The sequence below is a fragment of the Dermacentor variabilis genome, chromosome 2, assembly GCF_050947875.1.
Source record: "Dermacentor variabilis isolate Ectoservices chromosome 2, ASM5094787v1, whole genome shotgun sequence".
NCBI lineage: Eukaryota > Metazoa > Arthropoda > Arachnida > Ixodida > Ixodidae > Dermacentor > Dermacentor variabilis.
In genome coordinates this window covers 36343348-36367847 of record NC_134569.1, presented here as the reverse complement: position 1 = coordinate 36367847, position 24500 = coordinate 36343348, and the positions used below count along the sequence as shown (strand labels likewise).

At 42.7% G+C, this 24500-nt stretch overlaps 1 protein-coding gene across 1 annotated transcript in view; it reads left to right on the top strand.

Moving 5' to 3' along the window:
- The window catches only part of LOC142571629 (proton-coupled zinc antiporter SLC30A5-like), a 44496-nt gene that overhangs the window by 6192 nt on the left and 13804 nt on the right, over positions 1-24500 (top strand). The window contains exons 6-12 of the mRNA XM_075680138.1: positions 7251-7338; positions 8956-9032; positions 11691-11864; positions 16995-17274; positions 18669-18880; positions 19213-19370; positions 23148-23277. Coding sequence (XP_075536253.1) covers positions 7251-7338; positions 8956-9032; positions 11691-11864; positions 16995-17274; positions 18669-18880; positions 19213-19370; positions 23148-23277 — 1119 coding nt within the window. The remainder of the gene's footprint in view (positions 1-7250; positions 7339-8955; positions 9033-11690; positions 11865-16994; positions 17275-18668; positions 18881-19212; positions 19371-23147; positions 23278-24500) is intronic.

Here is a 24500-nt window from a genome sequence, read left to right as displayed (position 1 = left end):
AAAATGAAGGTGGGGCCTTTGACACATACGTCACGCAATCCTCGAGATCTGGTTTGGAAGAACGCAAGGAAGGAATTTCGCTTCCGAAGGCTAAACGGGGCGAGTGGGGAGAGCGGCTTGCTTGGCAGTGGAGCCCGCCTGCTGAAATAATGGGTTCGCGGCACTGAAATACGTCTCTCTCGGCTATTAATGAGCTGATTTGACAAACTTTTGCAGCAGAACGCTCCCTGGAGGACACGTACCAACTTCCAGCATATAACCAAAATTTGCTATGGGGCCTGGTGAGGGACCCTTAGAAGCAGCGCCCTCAAATAAGCTGATTGAAAGCAACTGTTTTGCCTGTCTCAAACCCGAAGAGACAGCACATCACTCAGTTGATAATAGCACGGAAGGAGCACCAACAGCACGTTTCGTGGCTTCACAGCTATTCCTTCCTCTCATTTCTATGTCACAGTTATTGTCCGTCTCTCAAGGCTGATTGATCGCATTGATAACAAAATCCCCTTGATAGCGCGGCCAAAGTGCCGCTCTGACCACGCATGAAATGCGAAAAGCAATTGAATAGGCATAGAATGTTTCAAAATCCCGGCTTTGCTCGCACTGCATTGAAACAGTGCACGTGCAGCTATATTTTGCGCCTGAAACTTGGTTTGGACCAAAGCCAAATTAGAGGGACGGTTTAATTTTTCATGAAAGTGTATACCTGCTGCAAAAGCAAGCTTGTGGCTAAAAAGAAAAACGAAATAAAGAGACTTATAAGCAACCCTCGTGTAGAGAAAAGGCAAGACCGATGTGTTCAAGAAAGTAAATGTGCCACTTCTAAATAAGCCGAATTGTCAATCAGGATGTCTCCACAAAAAACAACAGAAAAAGAAAACCATCAGATTTCAGTCTGCCCTTATTATCTGTGAACTTGTAAGCGCCGTTGAACACCAGCTGCTGCCTAGAGGACGTGTTCGAATAGGTGTCCTTCTGTAGCTACACAGTAGTGAGTCTGCTTTATTACATCTTCAGTAGCGTTCTTGATAACTGACGCTGGAATTCTATGGCAGACATCCATTATCCTTGCCTTGAGCTCAACTGATGTCATTGTCTTGATAAAGTAAACACAATGTTTCACACAACGCCAAAGAAAGAAATTGAGTGGAGAGAGATCAGGTGATCTAGCCGGCCAATTTATAGGCTGGTGCCTTCTACTCTGTTGCGCATAATAAGTACCGTCCAGCCAGTTTCGTGCTTGGCTGCTGCTGTGGGCTGGTGTTTCATCTTGCTTATACCACAGACGTGGAAGATGTGACAGCGGAACTTCGCTGAGAAACTCATCCACCATTCCAAGGATTTCGTCCACGCAACGTTTGTGATCAAAAAAGTTGGGATGGATTATCGCACTGACATAAATTCTGCACCACACATTGAACAACCACTGGTACCGGTGCTGAGCGCTCGGCATGACTCCAGTCCTAGTGTGGATTGGAGTCACTTCAATAGTCTGCATTATGCAGATTTACCTGGGTGCTTCTGCAAAGATTGGCTTCATCTGTGTACATGATGTTGCTCAAAAAGTCCAGTGACTCATTGGCTTTTGTGAGGACCCAATTCACGAAATCTAGACAATTCTGCAGGTCCCTATCTTCCAAGCATTGGTGCTCTTAAGGTGGTACGAATGAAAGGCCGAGCGATTTGAAATCCTCCAAACTGATGACTTGGAAAGTGGTACCTGGGTGGCCACGTCCCGCATGCTAGCATGAGGGTTTGAGGGCATAAATGCTAGAACATCTGTGCGTAGTCTAGGACTCAAAGACAGAGTCCTCCATCGCTGTTTCTGGAAGCTGCCGGTTTGCCTAAGATTTTCATATTTTTTTATGATAGTCGATGCGTTTGGTCTACCGCAACACTTCCATGACTGATATATATTTGGGGCCTTCCTCTTGTTGCCATTTGCAGCTCCCAAGTCAAGGATTATGTTTTCCTTCTGCTCATTAGAGAAAGATATGACGACTGGGACAAAACAAAATGCATCTTTAAACCTTTGCACATACGTTGTCAATTCACTTTTGTAGTGATTGGTTTCGTGGCAAAAAAACAAGAACCCCTCGTACACTTTATCTATGCTAAGGCAACAGGTATTACATCCTGTTTCCAACTAGCACCAAACGCGACATGTTACTTCGGGCGAGGCGGGGCAGATGAGGCACTAGCTCAATCACGACGTTATCCTTTATTCCTTTTATTTCATTCAGGCTAACTAAGAGGGAGCCTGTTCAAGGGCGCTTGCTTTATGATATGGGTGGGAGCGCAGTCTAGTGGTATTCTTCATATTTCACAGGGCAAATTTATCAGTGGGAAAAAATTTGTATGCAATTAGCACATCACTGAATATGCTGCTGTTAGATGTCCCTTGGCTGTGCGTACACGTGCCTTAGTGACACTTTGATAATTAGGATAGCACGTTTCAAGTTATACAATCAACTACAATTACTAAAATAAATCTCACTAACAAAAAAGTTACTGGCAGCTGCTCCACTGTGCTAGAAACAATATGCACTAGGTTTTCTTCGAGTAATGCGATTGCACTTTTTTAAAATCTTGGTGCATCATAGTTAATTGGGAGACCTTGTATATATTTATGACCTCTGCATGCAAGTTACGATGTTTCCATCCCTAATAAGTGTTGCAACTTATTGGAAGAATTTCTCTCTCTCATTTTTTTTCCGTGAGTCGTTTGCATTGCTTACTGTAAAGAGAAGCAATACTGAAACACATATTACTCAAGTGTATTTCACACACCGTTGATAAAAGATTCTGCTGAGAGGGTCACTGAAGTCTGCAGGTTTTTTTCATTCTCGAAAAAGCATGCAAAGCAGTTTGAAGCGAGGTGAACATACTGCAACGTAATCATTTGCTAGGCATAGGCTATCCTTACTTACCTTTAGAAATGCTAATTGGCCACCTCCTTGTGTTTCAAAAATATCATGAACTTTGTCCTGTGTATATATTCAAATATATTGTGTGTGTACATGGTGTTTACAGTGAAAATTTAAAACAATGTTAAGGTGAGAAAATGTGGATAAGGCAGCCGTCACTGATGCTTCTAATGCACTTGTCATCCTATTGTCAGGATTTGAAGAAATGAAGCGAAATTATGGGGCCGTTTTCTGAAACGCTCGCCTTCCGCTATAGTTTCGCCACTGTGATAGTTACATTCAATAAATCAAGCCGCTGCTTACCCGTGACATCAGAACGCACTACCAACACGTGCTCTCGAACACTTCACGTCACATGAGAGAGCACAACATGCGAGTGCAGAGCGGCTCGGGTGTGTTGTTTTCGAGTGTTGCGGCCGCAGTACGGGCTCTGCGCACTGACTACAGTTGGCTATGGCTGCTTTAGGTAAAATAAATTGAAAAAGGAAGTGTGAAATGTTTTATTTTAAATGAATCAACCAATATCATCGCAAAACAATGCGTGTAAGATCCCACCAAGAAAACTACTATACACTACCACCTCTCATATCTACTACACTCCACCACCAACCAAACACCAAAAGACATGTTCGTCTATTCAATACATGTTGAGAGCACTCATCGACCCGACATTAAAATGACGTAGGTGGGAACTACTAGATGGCGTTGTTTATTTTCTGGTTTTGCTGAAACAGCCAATCCGTACATGCCGTTGGTGGAGGCGTGGCCAAGGCGATAGTTTCGCTGGAGGCAAACGTTTCAGAATATGGGCCATGAATTAAAAGCTGTGCACGTCCGTGCCAACAATGATGCAGTAAGCTATTAGCCCCAATCAAATTTTAAGTGAAAGGGTAGAGGCAAGTTAAAAGAAACCTCAAATGATGTGGGTGACAAAACTCTGGTAATGACACTTTAGGTGCGTGGTGGGGTGGGGGGAGGGCGCTAAGCTTTGGCATCGCCGGGGGAAGGCTCTTCCTTCCCCCCTCCCTTGGAAAATTCCAGAAGGGGCTCGAGCACCGGAGCCCCCTCCCCCCCGAGTCAGCGCCTATAGAAGGGCAAATACTCAGATTTGTAGTCATAATTTTGCCATCGTTGAAGTATCTTATTCCTTTTCTTTTAGGATATACAGTCGACTCTCATTACAACGAACCCTGATAATCCAACAAAAACATCCGTTTTTTTCCAAAGTCCGTGATATCCGAAACACTTCACTTCTGAAACTTTTGTCGCGATGTCTAACAACTTTATTGCAAAGAGTGATTGACGAAAGCCTAAAGTAAAAAACAAACAAAAAATCGCAGTTTTGCCTAAATGGTGAATCATCGATTGCGATAGTAAATTATGCAAGATAAGTGCGGCAGCAGCAGCCACCGAATTGACCTTCATGCTCTCTCGCTTCAATGCAAACTAAACGTTGAAAGCACAGCACGTATAAAGTTGCCAGCTCTGGGCCCACTTTGTCTACATCGCAGATCACTTTCATAATACGGCGGACGCGTACTTTGTCTATGTCGCAGATCGCTCTCAAGATACAGCGGCTGCACCATTAACAGCAGCCACCGGAGTAGAACCGCCCTTCTTTTCCTCGCCTGCCCGCAACATGTCTCACACGTGAAAGACGGTGTGCTTCCACCCCACTTTCCTCCCTCCCTCGCGCACAAGATATTGTGCCGCAATCGTCAGCTGACCCTCGCAAGTCAGTTGCCAGCCCGCGTTGACACAGCAAAGTCCGTTTTATACGCCCAATTTTGACAAAATTGCCACAAATATTGTCCGCTGTAGCCAATAGTCTGTTGTAGCGCTGTCCATTAAAAGTGAACTTCGTTGCAATAATAAAATAGGTAGAACAAACTAAGGCTGAAATATGGTCCATTATGTCCGAAAGTCTATTGTACGTAGGTACATTGTAACAAGCGTAGACTATTTCCTTCCTTGCACTTACCTATTATGGTTGTGTCTCGTGCACAACCCTGTTTGCTGCGCATCGACGGCAAATGCAAGCACAACAAGGTGTTCACGCTTGCTGTAAACGCTGGCCTTACATGTGCGCCGACCACAACCGATGGTTCTCATAGCACTAAGCTGTGTGAAATAGACTAAGCCTGAACATTAGGCTAGTTTATAAGACATTAAGATTGACAAAGCAGCACAATAACAAAAAGAATTACAAAGGACGGAGAACGGAAACTTCCTGACACAAGCACAATCAGTGAAGCAGCACAAGAAACAGAAAAGAGAGGCATACGTCTCCCTTTTTTGTCCGCAATTCTTGTGCTGCATCGCCAATATACATAATTAAATATGCAACAATAGAAATGTTTACAGCAAAATAATATCTGGAAAATAACTGCTGGAGTTTCACATCTTAGCTTGCCTCGGTGAGCACTCTTTGCAGGGCGTATTTGCATCACAGTTTGCATTCGGCTTCCGATTTATATACTACCAGATACTGTGAATGTGACCAACCTCGTACAAGCGGTGACCTTTCTCAAGAGCAGACAAACAAAAATTCATTTTCTGGCACATCAGGCCTTAAAAATCACAGTGCAAAACGACTGGAAGCACCGTGTGTACCTTCGCCCCTTCGTCTGCTTCACATGCCAGTGCTCTTGCTGCTGCCATTTCCAGGGCTGTTAGTCAGTGCCATTGGTACCTTACGACGACCGCTCGGTGCCTATAGTCCGCCTTGCACTGTGTTTTCCTGGCTTAGCTCACATTGGTACGAGAGGCAGCACGAAGGTCAGTTTGCTCGCTGCTGCTGCCACGCTTCCTCATGCCAGCGGTCTAACAGCGAGTGTCCGTGGTCAAGTGATATGTGTTTATGTTTCCTTGTGCATCTGTGACACCAGACACCATGCTTGTTAAGGGGCAACTCCAGCGATTTTTCTATGTCCTAATGTTAATATGAATATACATTCTCTTTTGCACTCTGTTAGTGCAATCACTATTAGACCACACATGTCAGCGAACTCACCACTAATTTCCTTCTTTCCTTCCCTCCTCTCTCTCTCCCTTTCATATTTGTTTCCCCTTTCCCATTCCCCCGGTGTAGGGTAGCCAACTGGACGTTGTTCTGGTTAACCTCCCTGCCTTCTGCTTTTCTCTTTCCTTCCTTCCTTCCTTCCTTCCTTCCTGATTATCTGTGCCAAATAATGTGGTTGCAAGTCATTTAATTTTCCTGAAAATGAATTTTAAAAAATGGTTGTATTTCAGACCCGTGACTTTTTACTGGCCACCCTATGTTTGTGGCGTCAGAGACTACATTGCCACTGTCGCTGAACATTGTCGCTGAAATCGCTGCTGTCTAGTTTCGAAAATCTGTAAATGCTCCCTGTATCGTCAGGAGACATTGTCAGCTTCGCTTCTTTAGTGTTAGCACCATGTGTACTGTGTCTTCAGCATGCATTCTGCATGTTTACATTATAGTAGTGTAGGATCTGACGTCATCGACCCATCGTGACGTCACACAAAGCAGCTACTTGTTTCGGTTTTGGTATCTCATATACTGGTTATTTAAAATTATTGATGAATTTGTAAGCAAATTGAACCACCCTGCAGGTGACAGGATTGTCAATGCCATTTGAAAATGACAGTATCCTAATATGGTTAAAAAAATTCTGGAGTTGCTCTTTAATGTGGTTGCTATGCCTATGTTTAAAAGTTTGTATGGCCGACAAAACTACCATCCTTAATTCCTATAGCTGTTGACTAATTTGCCATCGCAATTGGTCCTTCACCTTTCAGGTGAAACTGCAACTTTCTTTAATCCTCCTATGTAAATGTCAGTGCTCACGCTAGCGGCATCTGCCTACACATGGGAGAAATGCACATAGTGTGAAGTTACGGCCTCTGAGATTCAAGTGCAAAAGCTTAGATGTACTGCCCCTTTTCGGAGGCTGGGTGGCTACAACTTGCTGGCGAATTTATTGCGCAGTTGGTGCGTTTCTGAAACACATTGTGATGTGCTTTTTGACACTCAGGCTTGGGTAATCGAGGTTCTTTGAATCGAGCGCACTTCGTGTTCACCGTCTTAGCCACTTGGCAAACGCGGAACCAGGGAAAATTTATCAGTGGCTCACAGAACCCTGAGGAAGGACCTGCAGAATACAGGGGTTCTGCAGAACCCACTTTGAGAACTCATGGCTTAGAGAATGCCGCATCTAATTTCAGGAGGTTACAATAATTTTCTTCATGAGGGCCTTTCTAAATATAAAAGCCAGCATTTTCAAATGCTTGCTTTTATGCTACAGTTGTTTGTCATTTTGCCTTCTCTTTCTCTCATTACAGTTTAGAGGAGCAGTGTGTTTTATATTGGCAGTGTTGTCGCTGCTGTTTCTTGACTTCGACGACAAGGAGGCTTTGCCGACGGAGCACCGTATCCTTACCTTATATACGTTTGATTGAAGGTAGCAGCACTGATCTTGATTGTACGACTAAATAACAATGAATGTAGGATTGGCAATGCAGGTTTACTCATAATTTTACATGATTTTAATTGTAGCATGCTAGTGGAGTTTCTCGTACCCTTCTCGCTGACAGCCCACATCCAGAGATTCTCATTGCCTTTAGGATCAACCCAGTGCACTGTATGCGTACATGACACACCACATTATAGTAAATATTAGTAGTCAAATGAGTCATACGAGACTGTGGTGTCATGAATTTTTTGTGTGACTAAATGTTTTATGTGTGTCGCTTTTTTATGTCACTAGATGTTTTATGTGCGACATAGACAGAGTAATTAATATTTTATTAAACAAGATGTGAAAACATAATAGCCTAGCTGTTACCAGCACATTCAGTTAACGAGCAGTTAGTTTCAGCTTGAATTGCATTTATGTAGTTGCGTCCACTCATATATGGTAAAGGGAGGTGTGCTGTACTCAGATCACCTGTAAACCCACCCACTAAAATCGACAAGATTCTTTAGTGTTGGTGAAACAAAGAGTAACTTTCCACATATTGTTATCCCATATTGACTAATGTTAGTCTCCTACATTCGTGGCAACAAAATGAAGATTGGTGTGATTTGATGGGTACTAAATTCCTGGTTCCATAAAGGTGTTATAATGATGAATCTGCCCTAATATGTTTCTAGTGTTGGAAAAAGCATTGGGTTTCTAAAAATTAGTAGTGCTAGAATAAAAATGTAAACATACCTGTGGCATAGCAGTGTAGACATGACACACAATATGCTGCTTTGTGTTCAACTGGAGCATTTGTGCCAGGAAAGACCAAAGGTATTCACCCGTCCAGTTTGTATCGCTATCTGGTAACATTTCTTCTGAGGGTCATAGCACATGCAGTGACTTATCATGCGCAAATTACCATCTGTGATTGGCAAAGGGCATCCACAGTATCCTATAAAATTACTTTAGTTTACTCATATGTTCACCATGGAACTGTGTTAGCATTTTGTTGTATTTTGACCTACGAGTACAATCTGAATCATACTTGTCTAGAGGGGTCTAGTGGCCAGCTGTGGACTGCACCAGCATCTACAGCTGCTACCTTGCGATAGCTGCTAGGTTTTACTATGTTTGTCCTTTAGTGCATGAACCTAACATGTGGCCAGACCATGCATGGTGTCAATGCGACATCATCCTGTGCTTTTTTTTTTTTTTTTTTTGCAAAAGACAATGGTCAAATTGACTGGGTGGCTACACTTGACCACTCTAGACAAGTGTTATTCAGAATGTACAAGGCACAGCCCATGCATTTATGTTAAAATTAACCTATGATGAGATGGGCACATTCTCAGGATCTCTTTATGTTGGTCTTAAAGGGACTCTGCAGCAGTATCTAACAGGATATTCCCTAGTGACTGCAGGAGCTCAAATATGGCATGTAAAAACATGAATGCTGCTTTCTTTTGCTGGCATCCTAAAACAAGCAGGAATACATCATACAACATGAGAATTAGATGCATCAGTGGGAGTACCGCCTAGCATGAACAAAAGAAAATATTTGTCACTCCTTGACAAAAACTCAGCCGAGGGCTATCAACACCATGGGTTGAGCCACATCTTTTATTACCTGGTTTCACTTCTTGGTCTTCCAGATCACAAGGTAAGATGATTTTGTTTGTCATCAAGAAGTGGGTTCTAATTATCCATTTGTAACCAAGAAATTCTGAAAACATCCTCCAGTAAAACCTTGCCAAATCATAATAATGTGCAACACCAAAACTATGAAAAAGGAAGCATAGACACACATCACGGACGCACATCAGCTCGTGTGATGTGTATCTATGTTTCCTTTGGTGTGGTTATGTCATTGTGCTATATTATGTGCATCAGCAAGCATCAACTAACCCAGCCGCATGTCCTAATTGCCAGATCAATTAAAGCTGAATAACTCAGATTGTTGGACCGCTCTGGCTGTTGGGGATTTCATAGGTGTAGTTGGTAGCCATGCAATCCTGTCGTTGCAGCCGCCATGGATCTCGATTCAGAAACTGTATACTTGAAACTGGTTATTTAAATGAGCGCGACCGAGTTTTATGTATTGAATGACTGTTGGGAACTGTGTGATGTCCAAGAGTTATTGCATCTACATTATTTGTGTGGCTTCACTTTCTTCTTAACTTCAAAACTCACTTCTCTACTTAGTGTAGCCTTGATAATCACAGCAGTATGTGTGCCCACCTCATATTTAGCTTAATGTCAGTTATACGAACAACTGTATAACTGACATTAAGCCAATTTTTCAGATTGTAGTGAACATGGTCACCAATGTGCATGTGTGCGATGACCTACAAAACTGTGAGGTTTTTGAATTTTCCAAGGAGTCCCTAAATTCTTAAATGTACCTGTACCATTTTTCCCTATTGAGTCGAGAAGTATACTTGTAATGGTACTGCCAGCACTTCATTTGTGGCCAAAACTGTTGGAGATGCTAGTCTTGAGCAAACACTTTTTAAAATCAAGTCACTGAAACCAAGTCATTGAAACCAAGTCATTGAAAACTAGCTGTTTTCAATGTGCCTGCTTGTGGATGCTCTCTCTCTGTGTTGTGTGTGTGTCACGTGCTTGGCTTATGGCCGGGCAGAACGCATCGTTAATAAATTCACAATCTCCCTCTCATTACCAAAATTTTAATGGTATCCCTTCCTCAAAAATGTGATAGCACATCATTAAAAGGACACTAAAGGCTAATACTAAGTTGACATAGACTGTTTAAGTACCATTCCAGAAACCTCGCAATGCTTGTTTCATGCCTAGAAAAGACTTAGTTTACGACAAAATTGCATCTGTATAGTCCAAATATTCTTTTTGAAATTAAAATCTCCCGCCACCCAACCGGGTGAGTGAGACGTTGCATACGCCATCACCACCCTATGCTGCTGTCGGTGAGTAAAACGGCGCCCAACAGACGGCGGTGCCAAGCCAACACAGAGCGATGGATTCGCCGCTGCAGCTGCTTTTTGGTCAATTGGCATAGACCGTTAGGCCATTCTGCGACATCACATGGAAGTTGAATTCTCTGCTACTTGCAATTTGTGCAAGTTTTGCAAGCCAGCACAGCACTACGCGATAATGAAACTACTGAAATGCGAAAGTGGAGGCGGCGCAGAGTCAAGCAAAAACGAAGCCTTTCAACTGCCTGCATCATTGTCAAGGGTAATTTGAATGAGTACCTTTTTCGAGAAATCAAATAGAACTGGGTAAGTAGCAGTTTATTTCGTCTTATAGTACAATATGAGAATGTTTTTTGCACCGAGTGGTTGAGTACTAGTGACATAATTTAACTGAGGTGTGCTATCGTCATTGGGCAAGTACTTTAGTGTCCCGGGGGAGTCTCTAATCAAGTCCTGCATTTACCTCAATTTCTCTATTATTAAGGCTCTGTTCGCAATAATGTTGATGCCTTAGAGATTCTCGAGCACTAATCTATCACTTTAGCTTGACTTAATATTTGCCTTTAGTGTCCCTTTAATGCATTTGTTTAATTGCCAACAGAAAAAAAGAATCTGGACTCTTTCAAAAGGGATTCATAAGTAGGCAGAATGACCATCTCGGAGGAGTTTGCAATTCCAGTTTTTAAGTAAACTAGCAGAAAACAGGAAGAATAAAGTGGGAACTGTCATTAGCTATCTTCTTTATGCTAGGAGTACATGTGCTGCAGTTATGTTGTGCTTGCTATGCTTTACTTAGTGGCCATGCAGTTTACTAACTGCATTAGTCCAGAGGGCACTTAAACAGTATTACATTTTTGTTGTGCGCATTTATGCCTATCTCGGACACTACAGAAGCTTGCTGATAATAAACAGGATGTTGCTTGTACAATGAGAATGCTCAACCATACCTGGCCATTAACTTCCTTGCACATAATAAATAGCTGGTCTGCTCCACTAACCATGTGTATATTTGCACATTTGGTTGCAGAACTATTGCATTTTCAAACGGTTCTGACAGCCCAATTCACATCATCTTGTGTTTATATTATTTAGAGTGAGTTGTTTATTTATTTGATTTTCAATTTTTTTTGTTGTCATCAACAATTGGTTGCTTTTCTGCATTTTTTTTCCAGGTCAAAGCACTTTCACAGACAAAGCACTAGTTTTAGAAGGCTATTGAACTCTTTAAAGAAGCATCTTATATTTTGCTAAATATACTAAATGCTTGAAAGTCAAAAGCCTAATGAGGAGATTGGGCAAGAGTATGGAGCACGTTTAGGTAAAAGCTTGTCAACAAGCAGACTTATGATTTTGCTTTTGCTTTTCAGGGTGGTGTGCTACTTCTTGCCCTTACCTTGTGCCTCCAGACGGGTTTTCGAACTATCTCTCGCACACTAGCTGTCGACGTTGGTGGAGCCAAGCGATTAAACGCACTGTCGAGTGTTCTGTCCACCTTGCTTTTAGCGCCTCTCCTGCTGTTTGTTAAAGTACCGGCTTCCATGGTGAGCACTCCTTTTCTGACTGATGCCTTTGGTCCTTCTGTGTAATTTTTTTTTTTTATATGAAATGCAGTACACCAGTTACAACAACAGTTATACAACAAGATGGTGCTTATAATGATAACCCGTCATTCATGCATGTCATGACATGCATGACATGCCATGCATGTCAAATTCGATGTGGCACCCTACCCCCTTCCTTCAATTGAAACAGCATATTATGATGCTACTTTATCTATCACGCATGAGATACAGCAGTGAAATCATAGCCTTCTTAACAATCTCTATTTTAAGGTTGCACAGCAAATCTCGCTAAAATGGCCATGCTTATTTGTAAATGTGGCTGTTAAGAGTTTTAGGAGTTTTATGGTGTTTTATCACAATGGGTGTGACTGTCACCCGAGGCAGGTATTTACGTCACTTTAACCGCCCAGACACAGGTTCCTGACGGTGAATATGTGCTTCGCCCCATCATCGACGCTATCTTGAACTGGAACGTTGCTGTTCCGCATACATTGGTCATGGTTACTAATAACGACGTCGTTCCACCGCTTCTGAATTTCAGCCTGTGCCCTCAAGTGATTCCGGCCAGCATGTTCTTGGCCAGCGTTTCTAGTGGTTCCGAATTTGACATTGAGAGTCTAAATGCTGAGAGGGGCTTAGTAGCGCCAATTGCAGCTCACAGCTCTGGTTCCTTAACAGATGACTTCGCAAAAATGATTGCACCTGACCTCACCTCTGCACAGGCCATGGACATATGTCACCTGCTTGAATCGTACAGTGACACCTTTGATTTCAGCGACAGGCCTTTAGGCCAAACATCTGTTGTTCACCACGGTATAAACACTGGAGACACGAATCCTATTCATCGGCGTCCCTATCGGGTATCGCATGCTGAACATAGTCACCCTATCAGAAATGGACAAAATGCTCCACAAAGGGGTCATCAAGCCATCAGCCAACCCTTGGGCTTGGCCTGTCATCCTTGGGGAAAAGAAAGATGGTACCTGGCGTTTTTGTGCCAATTATCACCACTTAAACAAGATCATGCGAAAAGACATGTACAGTGCTCATGGAATGAAATGCGACAGGAAGCATTTAGTAGAACCCTGCATATGTGCAAAGTACTCAAGAGTACCATGTCATGTCGCTAGGAATCTGGTCACCAAAGGCGACGTGGACTCCAATCTAAGTGTATGCACCGAAATTACATCAATGTGTCACGAACTGCAGCCAGTGGAAATGAAAGTATGTGCATTAGTTAGGTCTAAATTGATGCATTTCATTCCGTGAGCACTGTACCCACTACCACGCATCAATGATGCCTTGGCTGCTTGCACGGAGCTAAGTACTTCTCGTCCATCGATCTTTTATGCGGCTACTGGCAGATGTCAGTTGATGAAATGGATCACGAGAAGACAGCATTCACCACGCCGGGTGGCTTATATCAGTTCAAAGTCATGCCCTTTGGCCTATGCAATGCTCGTGCGACATTTGAATGTATGATGGACTGTCTTCTGCGAGGCTACAAATGGACCACCTGTCTTTGTTACCTTGACGATGTTATTGTTTTTTCGCCCACGTTCGGCAGCCACCTTACCCAACTTGCTGCAATTCTTGCGGTCTTCCGAAAAGCCGGCCTTCAACTGAACTCCACAAAGTGTCAATTCGGGCGCCTTCAGATTACCGTGTTAGGACACCTCGTTGACGCATCCGGTGTCCTACCAGATCCGAAAAAAGTTCGTGTCGTACGCAGTTTCCCTGTGCCTCGTTCTGCTTCTGACGTGCACTGCTTCGTCGGCATGTGTTCTTACTTTCGCCATTTCGTAAAAAGCTCTGCCAATGTTGCTCGGCCTTTGACAGATCTTCTAAAGAAGAACACGCCATTCTCATGGGGCCCGATGCAGGCTCACGCTTTCACCACTCATCAGGTTTCTGACCACCCCTCCCATACTTGCGCACTTTGATCCATCTGCACCGACCGAAGTCCACACTGACGCTAGCGGCCATGGCATTGTCACTGTTCTTGCCCAACAACAGGATGGTACCGAGTGCGTGATAGCTTATGCCAGCCACCTGCTGTCACCTGCCGAGAGAAATTACTCCATCACCAAGCGGGAGTGCTCGGCTTTAGTTTGGGCTGTGGCCAAGTTCCGGCCATATTTGTACGGTCGCACGTTTTTGGTCGTAACAGACCACCACGCACTCTGCTGGCTGTCTTCCCTCTGGGACCCGACTGGATGGCTTGGTCGCTGGGCTTTGCGGCTCCAGCAATTTTCATTGAATGTCCATTACAAGACAATTTAGTGTCCATTCCTCAGCCTCCACAAGGACGCTGACTACCTCTCGCATCACCCCGTGGATCCTCCCGATCTTGTTGCGCATAATCCGGTGACCTGCGTGATGGCTTTGACTGACATGACCGACATGCGCGCTGAACAAGACCGCGACACATCCTTACAGCTAATCATCACTGGAGTGCAATCTGGCTGCACCGACGGCACATGCCGCATGTTCGGGCTGCATGACGGCATCCTCTACAGCCACAATATCAACCCTGACGGCCGTGAGTTACTCCTTGTTCTTCCTCATCATCTGTGATCCGTCTTTCTTGAACAACTTCACGATGCACCGACGGCGGGACACCTTGGAGTTTTGCGTACATATGACCGCGTACGACGCCACTTCTGGCCGGGTCTCTACCGCTCTGTGTGTCATTATGTCGCAACTTGTTAATTGTGTCAGCACCGGAAGAAACCTCCCCTGGCACCTGGCACAAGTTCATCCAATTGAAGTTCCCTCTGAACCATTCATTCGCGTAGGCCTTGACCTGCTTGGCCCTTTTCTGACGATGACTAGAGGGAATAAGTGGGTCGCCGTCGCTACTGATTACGCGACACGCTACGCGATAACAAAGGCATTGCCGACTAGTTGCGCAACAGACGTCGGCGATTCTCTCCTCCACGACATCATTCTCCACCACGGTGCACCTTGACAGTTACTTACAGACCGTGGCCGTTCGTTCTTGTCTCGAGTTGTCGACGACCTCCTCCACTCTTGTGCCACTGAGCACAAGTTGTCCACTGTGTACCACCCACAAACAAACGGTCTTACGGAATGTCTCAATCGAACAATCACAGAAATGCTGTCGATGTACGTCTTCAACGATCACTGCAACTGGGACGCCGCGCTAGCTTACTAGACGTTCATGTATAACACGTCCCGACTTGACACCGCAGGATATTCGCCCTTTTATCTCTTGTATGGTCGCGACCCAGCATTGCCGTTTGACACCATCCTTCCTTCTGTGCTGCGTGTTGCAACTGAATATGCTCGTGAAGTCATCGATTGCTCTCACATGGCACGTCAAGTCGCCCGATCTCATTTATTAGCCTCACAGCATATACAAAAAGAGCATTACGAATGCTGCCATTACGATGTTAAGTTCGCACCAGGTGCTTGGGTGCTCCTCTGCTCACCTTGTCGTCGGGCTGACCTCTCCCAGAAGCTTCTCTCTCGCTACACAGGGCCTTATGAAGTCCTACGCCAAGTTAACAACGTAAATTATGAGATTTCGCCGCTACACTTTGATACATTCTCAAGTCAGACACCTGTTGGCGTCGTGCACATTTAACGGCTGAAGCCATACTTCGCTCTCAATTCTTCGCCTACCATGCGCCGAGACGGCGCTTGGCCACCCGGGGGTCCTGTTACGGAAGGATGAAAGAAGAGAGAGGACGTAGAAGGATCAGAGACGCTGGCTGCTGCGTGTTGTTGGTGGTCAGCCGTCTTAACTACTCTGACTCAGCCTCTATATATATTGTAAATATAGTCTTTCTGCACTCACAACGTCCTCGTAACAGTATTATTTATTGCAGTATTATCTATTACATCAATGCCTCCATTGTATCAGCAGGTAATTCATTCAATAAATATATTCTTGCAGCCAGCATAGGATGCATGTTAAAGGAGTTTTTAACATACTTCACAAGGTGGAATTTTTTTCACCTTCATTAAGGATGAATACCTGCAGAAAGAGACAATTTCAGAAGCAGTTTCTCAAACTCTCAAAATTCACAATATTACACATATTTTTATATTCAGTCACTACAGTTGGCAGATGTCACCATCCGCGCTTTTGGAAGCTGCCCTGATAGAGCAACTCAAAACGCGGCAGTATCACAAGAGGCCAGAACTTCTCTACCTGTTATACAATGACATGTTACAAATTGACCAAAACACGTTCATTTAACGTGGAACCTGTCGCACTACTCGTTCTTACCAACCCGAAAAAATGGCAGAGTACTCGTGCAAAACAAAAACCTTTAAAAACTCATTCCTCCCTCGCACTATCTCCAACTGGAATGCACTGCCTGCAGATGTAGTCACGAGTCCAACAGTTGATGTATTTTTGAATGCACTTAGAAGTGTTGGTCTTTGAACTTTCTGCTAATACTTTTTCACATGGCATCAAGTAAAATCTTTTGCTACACATCTTCGTATTCTTCCAAATGTTCTTGCGTTACTTCAGTTGATCATTCCTATATGTGGTACTCATGTTGTTCATACCTGTACTTTCATTTTACCTACATAATCCAGTCAGTATTATTACAGCAATTAGCATTTTTCAGGTTTTGTGTTGTAAAACTTTTAATCAAATGTATGGTCATCGTTCTTCAAAGATTGTATTTTAAAGCTTGTGCTGCTCTTTCTTGTATACAACATGTATATTGTATGTATAACATGACGGCAAATTCTTGTATTCTTATGCTTGTATTGGATTTTCACACTTGTTCTGTTACATAGTTCTGAGCATGTTTTGAACCACTACTGCGAGTTGTATTTAATACCCACTCCTGCCTAAGGTCTGAGCCACAGGCTGGCAATGCTTAAATAAATAAATATGGCAGCGCTTTTCTAGTGCGTGTGATTATTGTTAGGATGAGCAAAATAAATGCCTAATCTTTCCAATTTTAAGAGTTTTCTATTGAAAAATTTAATTGGTACAATGTTGTAGGAAGTTAAGTTATATGATTTCAAATGTAATATTACTAAGACTGCACGGTCAAAATGCATATTTTGAGCCTGTGTCTCTTTTTCTTTTTGACATTGTTTTCTCATGCCTGTTTGCAGAATGAGGAGGTTTTGCAGGTGCCCTTTTTTGTGCTGCCACTTGTCTTCTCTGGCCTGGCCGTCTTTGTGCTGGACTACTACGTGGAATCTGTGTGCACGCTTCGTCTTGACTCGTACATCACTGCTAGGCTGGGTTCGCTGACTGTGTTTACGGCTGCCTTGCTTCTGGCCTCCTCGTGGGGCACAAATAGCCACACAAGCCACTCGTGGACAGGTTTGACCTCAGGGCAGCACTCGCTCTCTGGTGGTCTCATCTTTGCCTGGATCATGTTTGTGCTTGGTGAGTGCCATGAAGCTAACAATGGCTGTCTTATGAAATCTGTTGAAGCAGTGGGAGAATGTCTGCATCATTCTGTGCAGAGAGTACTCTTGTGCAGCCTGCACAATTATGCCTTTTTACACTAATGATATTTGTTATAAACCACTTGTGAAAGATGGCATAATTCAGCCTTTTAAGGTGGTTTACTCGAAAAGACACACTGCTTGCATGACTAATCACAGTCTGTGGATAGCCAAGTCACAAGGTTCCAGTAAATAACTTTTATTAATTATATTAGGTACCTTTTGAATTGAGGCTGATTTAGAGTGATCTCGTATCTATGTGGCATAAATCACAAGACTAGCCAAAGTTTCTAGATGTCCTTTGCCTAATTGTGCCGTAGAATCAACATTGCGTTAATTGTTGCAGATTTGGCACTTTCAGGTGTTGCTGTGAAATTTATTATGCTTGACTGGGGGACTCACGAGATAGTGAACTGAAATCTGCAGTTAGCTGTGAGAGGTTTATAGTTTCTCGGTGAGTGGAATCTAACTTTGCATTCATGCCACAGTGGCTGGTATTTAGTATGCCTCATACCTACTGGGCTGGGTCAGTGGCCAGACTGTTTTGCTATGAGCATGAGATTATGGGTACAATTCTTGGTGGCAGTAGCTGCATTCTGAAGGGGACTGAATGTGCAAGAACAAGATTAGCTCTATGCATAAGCTGCAAAGGAAAAATTAACTAATTAAGTTCTGAGATTTTAATGCCCAAAATGGTTTGATTACGAGGCACCCCATAGTGGTAGTCTCTGGATTAATTTTGACCATGTGGGTTTCTTCGACGTGCACCTAAATCTAAGTGCGCACGCATTCTTGCTCTTCACCCCCGTCAAAATGCAGCTGCTGCGGCCAGGATTGGACCCACGGCCTCAAGCTCAGCAGTGCAACGCTATAGCCACTGATCTAGCGTGGCGGGTAAGATGCGAAGTAAGGAAACAACTAACAAGCATCTTTAGAAACTCGCAATGATGCAGTGGCCTTGCTAGGAGAGCAGAAGATGTAGCAAATAACCAAAACTCACAAATGAGGAAATGGGTTGCACAGGGCACTCTCTCATAGGCTCAGGACCATTCTCAAACAGCACCTACCAGGCATAGCAGTTTGCTCCTCATGGCAGCCAGAAAAATGTAAAAAGGTTGCTTTTATTAAAAGTGTCATTGTTTTAGTTACTTCCCATATGACCTAGGAAATCCAACTGTTCAGTTCATTGAAATAGCTGTTGTACTGACATATCTGTTTGCTCAGCATGATATGTTTCAAGCCTTTGTAATCTCTCACCTTGACTGGCATCTACTTCTTTCAATTGCTCTGCAACTGTTAATTAACTTTTTACAATTCTTTCTTTCCTGACAGCCACACTGATTCTGAGTTCACCCGACCTGAAGGGCACCAAGGGTACCTTGGTAGGCTACTCCAGTGATGGCGACCCCCTCTACCATTTCAATGGGGATGCATTTCACATGGGGCCAGGCTACTCCATGCTATCTGTGCTCCGGTCTGGATTAATGCAGATCATGAAGGAGTCGGATTCAAGGCGGATATTCTACTTCCTCTGCATCAATCTAGTAACTTCACCTTTTTCTTGAAATCATCATAGATAAGGGGGCTCATGTTACACATGTTTCCTTGCAATTGCAGTATAATTTATTCATGTAAATTAAGATTAGGCAGAGTTAAACTCCTTTTTTATTCTTTGAGCCAAAGTCCCAGATCAAAGAGCATGCGGTGGAGTTATGTTAACTTGGAATCCACAAATTGAATCTGTAACAAACTTCCCTGCCCAATTATTTCTGGTCTCATGGTTAGCAGTTACCTTACCTGTTTACACTTGTCTTGCATGCATGCGTGTTTCTGTTCTTCTTGATTACCCCTTGTACGCCCCCATGTTTCATTCCAGATGTTCACGGGTGTGGAGCTGTTGTATGGCATGTGGACAAACTCCCTCGGCCTCATCTCGGACGGCTTCCACATGCTTTTTGACTGTTCTGCACTGGTTATGGGCCTTGCAGCTGCCTTGCTGGCAAGACGCAGCGCCACACGAACATTCCCATTTGGGTGAGAAGCTTTAGAAATGACTTTGTCTTTAAGTCATTAGGTGGGGTCTCCCAATGGAAAAAACTTTACACAGAAAACTTGTGGTCACCTGGAAGCCCCATAGGCAGCACTGAATGATGCTAGATAATAGTTAAAACGCAAAACCTAAGAAATAGCGTGCCAGTAAACACCTTAAAACAGTGTGGACATGACGCAATGCAGAGAAAAAAAGCTTATAAAACCGCAGCAGGTACAACATTTACTTTTAAAGGGTCAACCACCCCTTGGCTTTAGTGAAGAAACCCAATCCATGAATAACATACACAGCTCCAAACCTCCCAGCCAAATTTTGTATTCATGTGCAGTGTGTGGAGCTCACAAGCAGAGCACAAAGTCAACTTTTTCTAAAACGCTATCCTTTCAAACGAGGCCTTCTCTTCACCCATTCTGAAGCTGCCAGCAGCTTGCATATATCGTAGAATGCAAGATTCCCTTAGATGACTGCTGTTGGTTGATACTGATATCAATCAAGAAGGGTGTTTAGATCAGTGTGGTTCTTCCTATTGTCACTGTATATTTATTGATGCAGTTTACTAAACAGGCTGAAGTAAGCAAAAATCTGCATTTCAAATTTCAATAAGAATTATGTACATACTTCCGGAGGAAACCTACCACCATCTGCTCACTCACGCTCAGCTGTGCCCGCCCGCGTAGTAATGAAACTTTGACCACATTGCTTATCGGTGTCCTAGCTGTTGGTTCTCGCTAATTTCGATTAGTTTTGAACTCAACTACCCTTGAACCACAGGGAACTTAAGGTCAGACCTCACGTATTCTTGCCAACATGCACTTCGAATATTTATAGCACTTCAAAATGCACTATCAATAGCTTATCAATATCAAAATGTCAGACTTGGGAGACTTTAATTTCACAATGCAGACATGTCAAGGATAGAAATTATACATGCTGTACAGGAGCCATTTAGTTCAATCATAAAAGGAGGTCGGTCATGTAACAAGTTCACTTTTCAAATTTAGATGCATATCAAATGGAAGTGCTAAAGTTAATGTGAGTTTTTGCAGGATAGTAGTGCAGGTACTTTCCTATGCGAGTGTAGACCGTCCTGAATTGACACATTTTCTTGGCAAAAGCATTTGCTTACTATGTACGGCATAAAGTGGTGTTGCTCTGGGGGTAGTTAATCATTTATATTAACAGCAGCAGTTTGTATAATTATAAAACTTGCTCATCTTGAGCCAGTTATGTGTAATGAACAAAGGATGAATTCATACAACAGTAGGTTTTCGTTAATTTGTATCCGTTTAATTCCATCTTTTGTTTAATTTCGTCCTGACGAAGTCTGGGCCAACACCATTATATACATTTCTATGGGCCCAAAATTTCGTTATTTTGATCCCCAAATGGGCTTTTACCAAATAATTCAAACTTTACTGGTCAGCACACGCATGCCTGAACCCACACCCCAATGGTGGTCACTTCTGTCTTGGCAGTGCTTAAGGCACATCAAACACACATTGTCTTCCTCTGAGAACGGCTATTTTTGACCCGCCCTACGAAAATGTTTCAGCAAAAACGATATCAATGAATGATTACAGTATTTAATGGATTCCAATGAGCAAGAAAATTGTTCCCAAAATTACCTGTGTAGTGCAGTGGCATGCAAAACAAAGCCCATGTTCGCAGTATTTACAACAGCATGCAGTCAGGGCCAGCCTAGCCAGCTTCATCGCTATTGCCATCACAAAGCAAGTTCTTGTGTAGCATCACGACGGCCGTAGAGTTTCTCACAATATTACTTAGAGAGAAATCTGGCACCGCAGTCTGTGAGAGTTTCCTAACTGCTGCTGTGCCATCATGGGAATGACGATACATGGGTGTGCGAGGCTTGTGTTGGCTAGTGTTGAGCACGGCTTCGTCTAAAACGTTGATATGGATGCACAGATAATGCATTCTTCAAATAAAATCTTCATAGAAGGTTTTCATTTTCCCATATTAAATCTTTCAATGCAGTTTACTCTCCTTTAATGTATAATCAAGCAAAGAGAAGCAAGAGCAGACAACAAACTGTTGCAAATGCAAGTGTGGATCTTGTCGTGTGTCCTCCAATATTTCCAGCCTGCCAATACTTTTTAAGTTTCATATTAATTGTACATCCAAGCACAGGTCCCTCTGAATAAACAAATTATTGTGTAACAATAAAGTTAGAACAGCTTTTTCTATGCTGTTTTAGTACAAAATGAACTATTGTGGCATATGGATAAGTGCTAGCCGGACGCGCCTTCAAAGTGTACTGGCTCTCCGAGAATGATGCCAATCCGAAGCCACCACATCCTGGCATTCCCATGCATGCAAAAGTGCAGCAGCGCCAGATTTCCCTCTGCTTTGTATTGTGAGAAACGCTATGATGATGATGACATGCTGCTTTCAGTCTGATTGCAAAAACTAATTCAAAAGATAACTTATTTTACATGATAAGCTGCTGGCAACAAGTTGCATCCCGTGTTTTTGGCGTTCCCGTGAATTGCATGCATTGGAGGACAAATTGGCGAAGGGTTAGTCTAGGTGTGGGCTACCATCCTATTTACATTTGTTGCAGAGTCGTTTGATAAATGCAGCTTATCAAGTGTGCAATGTACGGCATCAAGGATGACATGTTGTAGTTGATGACAGCAATAGAGTGCTTTCTGAGAGTCGTGATGATTAAGGGTAAATAAATTTCCATTTTGTGAAGTTAAGGTTTGCTTGCTTTCTATTTTTCTTATTTCCATAATCAGAGACATGCTAGATTTCTTTCGCTAAAAAGAAAAAAACATAAATGTACGTTATATTTCTGCTTTGCTTAGGAGCTCTAGCATAATTTCTTACATAACTTGCATCAGTTTTATTTATTTGAGCTCGTAAAAAGTAAGCATGTGTTCGAGTTGAAGGTGATTTAAAATCGGGAAATATACTGCAAAAATAAGCTAGGGATGTTTTGCCATTTTTTCTACTTCTTGTTTAATTCAGTTCGACAGATAATTAGATAAACTTTGTCAGTCCTGTCAGAGTCCTAATACTGGAAAATTCGGAACTTGATCATGCTAGTTAATTGTCTGTCGAGCCAATTTTTTGTGGATGATGGGAAAGAGCGTTCATCATGCCTGCATCTGGAATCCCTGCACGTCCAGAGCATGATGCACACATTGTACAGAAATGAAAGAAACATGCTGAAATATACTTAAACACTCTGTCTGTATCCCTGGTTTTGTTGTTACCAAAGCTCCCGTATGGGAGCCAATACATCATTAAATTTTCTACTCTTTCAGTCAATGCTACTCTTGATGTCTTTGTGCAGCATATATTTTCCCGCCAAATGCGTCGCCATCAAGCTTCGAATTCAATTTTTTAAAATGTATTAGACCTTCATTTTCCATTCTAATTAGACTTGGCCTATTGCCACAATATGAATGAAGATAGGGGGTCGAGAATTTACCTTATTAATGCAAACTAATTTGGTGATTGTCCTCACTGTCTTACATGTGTTATCATGATATATATTTTTATGCACTGAAATTAACTTTTGCATAAGTTTCTTTGTGGCCTCTGTATTTGTATGAATGTAATTCTTTTTTCACGTCTTGCTTTTATTTTCTGACCTGATAAGCAATCTTTTATTCACTAAACAAATAGAAGTGCCTGTATCAATATCTCCATTTATTTCTATGCTCTGGACTTGGCAGTCATATTATACCGTTTGGCTGAAACTGACTTACATTGGTTTAATTTTATGCTTTCAGGTACGGCCGTGTGGAGGTCCTGTCAGGTTTTATGAATGGCCTGTTTCTTGTTGTCATTGCTTTTATGGTGTTCAGCGAAGCCATAACAAGGCTTTTTGACCCTCCACAAATCAAGACTGAACGTCTCCTGGTATGTTGTTCTATTGACTATATTAACCTGTGTTAATGTTACTCTGGGCACCTATTTCACAAATTTTAGAATGCTTCTTTGGAAATGTTTCATACTTTTTAAAGCAAACCTTGCTTGGCTTCTTCCCATGGGTTTTGCGTGTAGCTGGTGTGTCATCCCACTTAGGTTGTGTATATGGGACCGATAATGTAGTGCCAGTAAGCATATCTCTGCGTTGAGCAATGAAACCATAAATCATGACATAACATTTGTACGTATAATGTAAGCTCATAGGTATCTGTCTCTGTAGCCTGCATGTCTAATAATACAGTAGCGCATGATAATAAATAGCTTCTTTGATTTTCCTGATTTTCTTATTTGGACCACCCCACCCCGTTCTTGGACCACTGGGTATGGGCCACTGTAATGCAAGGGGTACAGAATTATTAAAGGGGCCCTGAAACACTTTTCTAATTAATCATTAGGGGTTTGTGAATACCAAATAGTAGATTTCAAATCGAATATTGAATCTAATCAAGAAAAAAAGCCAAATATTGAACATCAGAAAAATTTATCACGAACTATAATGCTGACAAACTTTGGGCAAAAAAACATAATGGTCTCCTGGCATTACATAAAAGGAATGTAGCAAGCTATCAGTAATTTGGGTACATAAATGTAAAATAATATACCAGCACTGATTACAGCTCAGTTCTAGAATAAAGGCCTCGGAAATATTTTTTTATCAATACTAGAATGTCAGTTGAATAGAATGAAGTGATGTTCTTTTTTTTTTTACCTCTGAAACTAAAGAAGTAGTGATGTAATGTTGTACTGAATACCAGTCAAGCTTTTAGCTCAACAGTGAACCTGCATATTACGGCAATCTTTTATTACATAGAAAGTTTTTCTTTCCACTTGTCCTTCAAAATACAGAAGGGCTTTGCAATCTTTATGGCAGGTGGTTTATCATAAGGCGATCTTCACGACAGACGAAAACGCAGACCGCACATCACCTGACTCAACCACCGCTTCGCATGTAGCTATCATTGGTACTGTGCAGGTTGACCACAGTTGGAGCCGGCGGTAGAGCAGGGGCCTTTTAATTGTCAGGTTCAGCGTGATTTGCCACCTGTCAAATATTTTAACATTGAGAGGGTCACAGGAAGCTTGTGTGATGCCCTTTCATCACTAGTCCACCGTCCACGCATATGAACGAACGCAGCCGGGCAGTCAGCAATCTT